Genomic DNA, 9,699 nt, shown 5'->3' on the forward strand with positions numbered 1-9,699 from the left:
CGGGGCTGTGCGCTGCGAAACCGCGTCCGCGCGGGCCCGCGGCCGGCGGCGCTCGGTTCCGGGCGGTGTGCGAGCGCCATGGCGGGCGGGTGGGGTGGTGCCGTCCTGCTGCTGCTCCTGGCGCTGTGCCTGCAGCCGCCGCCCGCCCGGGCCCGCAGCCTCCGCTTCGTGACATTGGTGAGGGGGACGGGGGAGCGCGGGGGGAGCCGGGCCGGGCCGAGATGGCCGGGTCGGGCCGGGCCGGGGTGACGCGGTGCCGCCCGCAGGTGTACCGGCACGGAGACCGCTCGCCCATCAAGGCCTTCCCGCGGGACCCGTACCAGGAGAGCGCTTGGCCCCAGGGATTCGGGCAGCTCACGCAGGTGCGAGCGGAGAGAGGCGAGGCGGGGCGGGCGGCGGGGCCGGGCCGGGGTCCGGACCGCCAGTGATGCCCGGTGCCGTTGCAGGTGGGGATGCGGCAGCAGTGGGAGCTGGGCCAGGCCCTGCGGCGGCGCTACCGCGACTTCCTCAACGACACGTACCGGCGGCAGGAGGTCAGTGCCAGCCCTTCGGCTCGGGGAGCGCCGCTCTCGGCCGCCCCTCGGTGGGCTCGGGCCCCCGCGCGGGCCAGGGCTGCGGGTGGCTCCTTTGGGAAGGGAAATGCCGGCGTCGGGACTCGTCTCCAAATATGTTCGTTCCTTAGCCCGTTCCCACTGCAACAGGAAGAAGAAGAGTCCAAGCGCAGGCTCTGTGCTGACTCTGGCGCGGGGCACGGATCGGCCCCGTCTCAGCGCTGCCCTCGCAGCGGGTGCGAAGGCAAATCCAGCCAGGGTTGTGAGACTCTTCGAGCCACCCACTCTAAAGTTCAGGGAGCTAAACAGCAATGTGTGCTGTAGCTGGTATTTGTTTCTTACTCGAGCTTGTGAGATTTTTTTTTTTTTTCCTGTTACAATAGCTTACAAGAATGTAGCTCATGTTGGCCCTGCCCTCCCCAGTGCACTTGAGGTACAATTTCACCAGAGCCTGTAAATATAAGTAATAGTTACTGGCCAGCAATGACTCTCTCATTTCCTTTCACCTGTAATGTATTGACAGCTTCAGTTGCCCAAAGCAATTCATTCCCCTCTCTCTCATTAAGATGTTCTCAACACTTTATAGTAGTTATTGAGAAACTGGTAGGTTTCATTTGAAAAAAGTCATAGAGCTCTTGTAGAACCTAAGCACAGAGGAAATCAAAAATCCTCCCAAGTACCCCTGCTAATAATCAACTGATATTGAGTCAATTGAAACATGAACAGGTGTCCAGATGAGAGGCTGGTTCAGACGGACAGCAGGCAGCCAAGGCCCCTTGTCCCACTTCAGGCTCTGCACCACTTCAGTTATTTTATCTGAGCTCAATTAAGGTGATTGAGCAGATGGAAACTAAGAATAGCCATTTACTTTTCCTTGTTTCTCCATTTCTAGGGCTTCCCAGTGAGAACCCAGCTTGTCACAGTTCAGATTACATCCTTTCTTTGACATTTACTTCATCAACAAAACTTCCAGCATTGGCTCAAACACAGATCCTTTAACTGTTCTCAGTAGCTCCTTTCCAAACATACTTCACTCTTATACAGCTTCTGCGAGTTGAAACTGTTTTCCTTCTCTTGCTTGAGAAAGAAAAACAAACCAAGACATGTGCAAACAAAAGCTGTTCTGCTAACCAAGCCTGAACCCTTGCTCAAGTTGAGCAACCTCCCTTGTAAGAAGTGTTGCCTCTGGGTGACACCATATGACCGTCTGTCACCTGACTCAGCGACAAGCTGGAGCCTTGTGGCAAAAGGTGCTGAAGAAAGCATGTACACTCAGGGCTTAATTGCTTGGGGGTTTTATGATACTTCTAGAATTAGGTCCTTATCTTTTAAAATATTTCCTTTTTATTTCTTCAGAGCTTACCAAGGATAAAAGCAAACCTGTCTAATCAGTACAGGGTCAGTTTTTTCACGCCACAGTTAAGAGGTAAAAGTGGGCAAACACTGAAGTCAGAGAAAAGACCAGTTGGGTTTTTTTCTTGTGACTGTAAAGTTTCTGAGGTACACTTCACATGAGAGAGATTATACAGAGTATATATATTTTATGTTTCTCTCCTAACGTTTAAAAAAAAAATCCCTATTTTTACATTATATTTCATTCTTCAAGCTTTTTGTTGTTGTTTCAGATCAAACATGCTGTTTCCTGGGACATTCTTTTATGATTTCCTGTTGTTCCTCTTGTTTTATCACTGGTTTCTCTCCAGTTTCCCCGTAACTTTTCACAACACAGATACCAGAATACTAAAGTTTTACCATTTTGGACTTCTGAACATTGTTGTATTTGTCTTGTTTCTCCTTTTTTCTGTCTCAGAGCTGTCTCTTCTGAGCTCTAGAATGGTCAAGTCTTGGCCCATTAATCCCAAGAGCCCACAATGATCAGATAAAACCCTAGCCTTCCCTCTTTTGTTTACTCTCCTGTTAGTCAGATCACTCTTGTCTTTGTTTCTCAGATGGAAAAACTGAGGCTTAAAGAAGCCATTTCTTTTCCTGAGCACAGCCAGTCATCCCTAGAACTGACAACAGAATGCAGGAGTTTTCTTCAGTCCTGCTCTGTAAATATAGCACATTTCCTATCTGTGCCCATAGTTTTCTGCATCTTTTTCCTCCACTTCTCTGACTCTTCCTCAGACTCAGACTCCTTTCTATCTCTAACCTGCAGTGCACCTGGGTATCCCACTGATCCAGACCAGACAGCTCCAGAATTAGACAGCAGATTGTCTTTGTGTGTTCTTGCAGTTTTGACCAGGCCAACATCAGCAGGCTTGGTCCCTTCGGCTCCTGTTTCCCTGTTGTTCATGAGCGGCTGCAGGGCATTGTCCTGTGCCTGGGCACCACCGCCTGCAGGAGCGTTAGTAATGATGCACTGTCCCTGTCGTGGCAGATCTTCATCCGCAGCACAGACTGTGATCGGACGCTGATGAGTGCAGAGGCCAATCTGGCCGGCCTCTATCCCCCAGGAGGACAAGAGATGTTCAACCCTAACATCTCCTGGCAGCCTATCCCTGTGCACACAGTGCCTGAGTCTGACGAAAGGGTAAGTTCATCTGAAAGATGTACTGACTACAAGTCGTGTAGTGTCCAAAAATATTAGCTAACGTCTTGATTCAGATTCTCTTGAACTTCTTCTGGGACCTACCTTGCAAAGGTTTTCCTATTTTCAGAAAAAGATGAGAGAATTCGGGGGCTGGGTTCACTCAACATGTCAGGTGCAACACCCAAGCAGACCACACATGGTCTGGAGTATGTCAGCAGGCAGTATGTTAGGCTGCTTATAAACGCAGTCAGGGTTTCGTTGTAGTTGTGCATGTTTACTACAAATTCTGTACCCCAGCATTCATGGTGACCTGGCTGCTCTTGTCTCTGCCCAGCTACTGAAGTTCCCTTTGACCCCTTGTCCACGGTATGAACAGCTACAGACTGAAACACGGCACTCAGCAGAATACATAAATAAGACCAAAGAGAATTGGGTAAGTGATTATTTACATGAGGTAAGGGGGTTCTAGGCTTGTAGTTATCACCTCTGTATAATCAGAGCTCTGAGAAAAGGGAAAGGATACCAGTGCATATTATACAGTTAGAGATTAGAAAATTGAAGAACGTTCTCTCTTCTCCAACCTACAGCAATTCCTGCAGATGGTGGCAAAGGAGACTGGGATCCGGGATATCTCTCTCGAGAGTGTATGGAGTGTGTATGACACACTGTTCTGTGAAGTAAGTCTGGCCATCATCTTACGCCCACTGGAATCTGGCCTTCGGGATTCACTGGATTTGGGGGAAATTATTTTACAAAATCCCATGAAACCACTTTTCACCCTACAATTAATGTTCTAATTTCAGAATAATAGTTCCTACTCACTAGAGGGATGTGCCAAGAATTACCTATTTTTGCACCCTATAACCTCCCACTCTGTAGCTCAGATATATATCGTGCCAGAGTCAGAGAAAGTCCCACCTGCATAATGTGTGTCTCTTGAAAGTCACTAGAAAATTACTGCAATCTCTGTGGACAAGCCTAAGTCCAATAGGGTAGAAATGAGATCTCTGCAAACTGAAGAAACATTACGATTTAAGTTGGGACCTTAATTAGGACTATTCCTGGTGTTACCTCTACCTCTCTGTTACTTTTAATCAATCACTTTTCTTTCTGTGCTTCTGTTAATGCCATATCTAAAAGAAAATAATGCTATCCTAAGTTAAGTGGGGTTCACTCACATCTGGTTTTGACCTATTCTAAGGTTCTTTGTCAGAGAAAGACTCTAGAGACAGATGTTACCCTTTACCACTTGGGATGGGGGCACCAAACTATATTTGATTTCTGTTGAAATCACATCTTATGAAAACTTCAGATCAGAAATTGGGTTAGCTGTGCTGTGATAACACTAAACTAAAAATCATATATCCAGGAGACTTAAAGTTGTTACACACAAGTTTCTCGGTTTATAACTGTACAGCCCAATGAAGTAAATTAAGGACATCTTTCATGTCAAACTAATGAATTATTGAATTATGGACACAGTAAACCAAAGCATTTTGACACTGGGTCACGCTAATTCTATGGATGTGCAAGACTGCTTCGCTCATTGGCAGTGGTATACAGCGGTGTGCACTATTTTGGGGGTGTAAAAGATAAATTCGCAGGGAATTACACTTTGCTAAGTAAAGTAGCAGCTTGGGTTGCTGCAAGTTGAGAATATTCCAATTCAGAGCTGCATTGTACTATGTGAATTTGCCCTTTGTATCACAAACCTGATTTCCTGTCTTGTAACAATCACAGTGAATCAACTTATATTGGTAACAAAATATCCTTTGGTCAGAGAGATCAAGGATTTCAGATCTTCTTCATTTTCAGGAGCCACTTAATGAGCTTGTAGATTGGGCCTAGAAGGCCAGCTGACAACCACTATAATCCCCAAGAACTTGGAGAACAGCCCACAGTCCCAAAGCAAAACCAGAACTTTGTTAAGGAAAGAGTATTTCTCACTCAAAACTCTACTCTCAGACTCACTGGTTTCTTCTTAGTAAGTCATGCAAAAAGTGCCCTGAAGAGGATTGTTTTTCTCACCTGAGCCAGCAGAGTCATTCTACTATCTGGATGGAGACAATAAAAAAGTCCAAGAAAGAGCTGAACTTACCAGCTATGCTCTTTGTAAATTGATGAAGAACTAACTAAATATCTAAGCTGCTGATGGAGTTTCTCTGAACCGCTTATACAGAATGGGCCCTTAAGGATATTCAGCCTCAATTTCTGGAAGTCTAATGGGATGTGGTAAAGAAAATTGTTCTCAGTAATGCTGGGAAACCACAACCTCTGTTTGTCCGTTATTATAACTAATCCTTTCATGTAATGAGTTGGCTGCAAGGCAAGTTCTTCTCTTGCTTCCCAGTTTTCAGGCTCCTGGGTTTGAATACAGGGCTTTGTCAGTGGTGCATGCCACTGTCATGTCCACAGAGCACTTGCTAACTTTGTCCAGTGTCTTTCAGTGGCCCTCAGAGCCTCCAGGGAAACAGGTGCAGGTACACCAGAAACCCTGAGTTTGTGTTCACTTACCTGTTTTTTTCTTGGACAGTATGCCATCTTGCAGGGCAGAATCAGCCACATGTAAAGTTAATGCCCTAAGATTATTGTATCAATTACAACATAACCTTGCATTCCAGCTGTGCTTTCACAGAAATGTAGCTCCTAGGTTGCGATCCTTATTCTTCTCATTACTGTTTTCTGAAACAACATCAAAACCCACATATATTCTTTGTATGCAGCGTAGCAGTGTGAGGTCAGAAGCACAAATAGGAAAAGGGCATATTGCATATTTAAAATAGCGTAGGAAAGCAGCAGCTGTACGGGCAGGTCTCCAGACACCCTCCCCTCCTCTGTTTAGTCTGCAACCTGTGCTACCTGCACATGAATATTCTGTTTCTCTCTCTAGCAAGCACACAAAATGGTTTTGCCTGGATGGGTGACTCCAGATGTCATGACTCAATTGAAGGAACTAAAAGACTTTGGTTTTGAATTTCTGTTTGGGATCCACAATCGGGTAGAAAAAGCTCGTCTGCAAGGCGGTGAGTGCACCAGGGAGGGAGCTTCGTACTGCTCTGTCTGGCTTTTGCCTCTTACCAGCTGTTCTCTTTCCCTAGGGGTCCTCCTGGATCACATAAGGAAAAATCTAACCAAAGCAGCAAATGTTTCTGCCCATCAGAACTTAAAACTACTTGCCTATTCAGCGGTAAGTTAGAACTGGGGCTGGCTTTTAGCCACCTCCTGCTTACAGGGGATTGGAGCTTGGTGATAGTTTTAACCCTTTCTAGCTTCCCTACAGCCCATGCAGTGATCAGGACATGCATCTTTGCCTCTGACTGAGTGGGAGATGCAGTATCTGACATCACTTCCCTGAGGAAAATTCCCAATGTGTCCTTGTTCCTGTTAGCTCAGGCTCATGAATGAGACTGGCAGACTTTGGGGAGCCACTGCTCTATTTATATGCTGGATGGGTTGATGCTACTCAAGTGTGATGTTTCAGAAGTGTGGATACACTTGTCTCCCCTTTCCAGCAGCCTACTGCCTGGAAAGTCAAGCATCTCTTCCAATTTGCTCTCTAGAGATTAATTCTCAAAAAACAATGCAGGATATATATGGCTCTTTCACTTCCTCTGGCACCACCACAGACCAGTGTTCTAGCAGTACAGTTCCTCTCCCATTTCCCACATGGAAGTTACAAAGGTGACATCCCCTAATCACTGCCTTCTCCATTACTGGTATGGTCTGAGCTGCCCTGCCACATCCCTAAGGGTGACTGATTTGGTTTTTTTCCCTCTTTCTCAGCATGACACCACACTTGTGGCACTGCAGATGGCTCTAGATGTCTACAACAAGATCCAAGCACCATACGCCTCATGTCATTTATTTGAACTGTACCAAGAGGATGATGGGTGAGGGCTGCAGTAAAGACATCTGCTGTGATTTCACCTCGAGGGTTAGATACCTAGGCTAGGCTCCACTCTTGGGGCATGCAATCTTGCTCCTAGTGGCAGACTCTCATGAGGAAAACTTATCACCAGAATAAGGAAAGGGTGTGCACACTGAGTTTTTGGGAAGGGATGACTTCAACTAGAGGAAAAAAAAAAACATCTTGCTGTTTCATTTTCAGTAACTTCTCCGTGGAGATGTTTTACCGGAATGAGAGTGGGAGGGAACCCTTTCCACTGACAATCCCTGGCTGTCAACAAAAGTGCCCATTGCAAAGATTCTTGGAACTCACAGAGCCTGTTGTTCCCCAGGACTGGGAGCAAGAATGCAAGGTGTCAAGCAGTATGCACGACACAGGTGAGGCCAGGCTTGACCAGAGTGTGGCAGAAGGGGAAAGTCTGGATGATACCATGCTGACCATTTATTTTCTCCCTTACAGAACTCTTTGTTGGTTTGGCTGTGTGTGGATCCATTCTCCTTCTCCTTATTATTCTCCTCTTGACTGTACTCTTTCGCATACAGTCTCAGCCCCCTGGCTACCGGCACGTTTCCAATGAAGGAGAAGAGCAGGCCTGACAGTTGCTTCAACTCCTTCCCAGGCAGTAGGAGGGAGCTGTGTTGCCCATAAGGATGACTGGGTACCTTCAGTTACTCAGCATACTTCTGTTTTGGCCTTTGCTTCCCAGAACAAAGCTGGACTTGATTTCTGGATGCTTTCTAAAGGTGACATCCTTTAGAAAAGACTGAGAAAAAGAACTGAGCTACTCTATGGAAATGACACCTTAACTTTGAAGCCAATATACTGTGTGGTGCCCCGGTCCTCATTCAACTTACCCAGTCTGGGATTCCCAACATGGTCAGTTTCAAGTTTTCCTCCTTTCAAGTAACTCTAAACGTTACCACTCACCGTGACTGTGGCAGAGAAGCTTGAGCCTCCAGCAGCTGCCACATCTGTTTGCATTTCTCTTCAGGGTCAACCCACTTTGAGTGCTTTTCCCTCACACCATAGGGCTGCTGATGGAAAGGCTGGGCTTGAGCTGAGGGTGCAGCTCACCAGCAATGCACCAAGACTCATCTACTGTCCATGCCCAGGCAACTGCTGCAGATAATGGGAGACACGTAAAGTGTTTCTTGAAGTTGCTGCCAAGTAGTTACTGCTGGCAACTGGGGTTTTTTCCGCTCTTCACATTGTGGGTCAAGAGAGGACTGTATTGAAATCAGGACAAGACTGAAAACCTAGCATTTTTAACCAATCCTAGCATTTGGCTCAGAGTAGAATCAGAGCGGAACCCAAAGAAGCTCTAAGAGCTTCATGAGAGAGCAATTCTTGTGACCGAAGCAAACCCACACTCAATTTCCTGTGCAATGTTGGCTCTAGAAAGAAAAGTCCCCCTAGATAAGAAACTTGTTTTCTGTCTAAAGATCTCAAGTTTAAATTTTACTTCCCACATCTGAACTTCAAGGACCTATTAAAGGGAGTATCCAGTACTCCAGGCAGTCCAGATTTCAGCCCAAGGAGTATGCTTTACTGGCAGAATGTTTTTGTGCTGTAATTGAGAGATGTAGCAGAGCTGTTCACCTAAGACTAGACTAAATGTCAAGTTCTATAGTTTTTCTTCCTATCTTCCCTACTGGATGGACAAAAAACAAACATTAAGGATCAGAGTTGGCAGGTGACTGTGGATCCCTTTATTTGTCACACTTGGGCATTTTGTCCGAAGTGTGATTCTGTCTCCAGCCCGGCCTCTGCGCACTGCAGCTGCCGCAGAGACCTTCACACCAAGTGCTCACCACCTGCCTTGTAGTTTTTGGCAGAAAATGAGAGACTGCAGCAGGCACCAGAAGCACAGGCTCTTCACATGGTGATACTGCACATTCACTTCCTACTTTTACTTCCCTTTCTGGTGCAGTTCCCTTCCCCTCTTGGATGCAGAAGCCAGTTCTTAGGTTACAAACATTTCCTTATGTTCCCCCTAAGGAGTACCGTGGGGACTTTTCTCCACACCGTAATCAGCATCTGCCAGCATGGGAACCCTAAATCAGCAGAAGCAGCTTGCTGTTCTCAGCATCTTCCTCACCTTTTTGTCCTCTGAAGATACAAACTAGGTCTCCTGCACAGCAAGATAGTCATAAAAAAAATGCTACTGCCTGTGAGAACAGGCACAAGAAAGAGGTAATAGAAAGTGCATTTAGGAGGACCAGACCTGTTATTTTTTTAAAAAAAATTTTTTGCACACACAGAAAAGGTTTCTATGATGATTTAGACATTTTGACTGTGAATGACTTTCTGTACTTGTTCCAATACATTTCATTATTAAAATCAATTTCGCACTGAACTCTACTCCTCTTCTTCTCTAGGAGTTCACAGGGTTAGCACCAGTGTGCTCAGTGTTGGAAAGCAGGCAGAATTTACTGCAGCATACCCCCAAAAAGGAATTCCCTGTTTCACAATCCCACAGATAGCACAGGGAGATTTGACATAAACTGGTTTTGTCTGCAGCAGCTATGTATAGATACAGCTAATGATGCATCCTGCCCAACTTGGAGGGGTCGTCTGCAGACCCAGTACTATGACTGGTACTCCTACCATGGTTGTACATCTCATAGACCTCCTGTAGAAAGGTCTCAAACTTCTCCCCTACAAAAGCAGTTCAGCAGTATCCTCAAAGCAGCCACTCTATCGAAGAA

The 9,699-nt window shown here is 46.2% G+C and overlaps 2 protein-coding genes across 2 annotated transcripts in view; one reads left to right on the forward strand and one right to left on the reverse strand.

The window, feature by feature from the left end:
- The window catches only part of NR1H3 (nuclear receptor subfamily 1 group H member 3), a 31,529-nt gene extending 30,800 nt beyond the window's left edge, over positions 1–729 (reverse strand). The window contains exon 1 of the mRNA XM_088166941.1: positions 522–729. The gene's annotated coding sequence lies outside the window, so the exon portion shown is untranslated. The remainder of the gene's footprint in view (positions 1–521) is intronic.
- Positions 10–9,347, forward strand: ACP2 (acid phosphatase 2, lysosomal). The gene is made up of 11 exons (XM_014881894.2): positions 10–177; positions 267–362; positions 447–533; positions 2,932–3,084; positions 3,419–3,517; positions 3,672–3,761; positions 5,975–6,107; positions 6,183–6,271; positions 6,868–6,974; positions 7,193–7,368; positions 7,451–9,347. The coding sequence occupies exons 1-11, from the start codon at positions 79–81 to the stop codon at positions 7,585–7,587; spliced, it is 1,266 nt and encodes a 421-aa protein (XP_014737380.1). The 5' UTR covers positions 10–78; the 3' UTR covers positions 7,588–9,347.
- Positions 9,348–9,699: the final 352 nt, after the last annotated feature.

This window comes from Sturnus vulgaris, chromosome 6 (genome assembly GCF_052056855.1).
Source record: "Sturnus vulgaris isolate bStuVul1 chromosome 6, bStuVul1.hap1, whole genome shotgun sequence".
Classification (NCBI taxonomy): Eukaryota; Metazoa; Chordata; class Aves; order Passeriformes; family Sturnidae; genus Sturnus; species Sturnus vulgaris.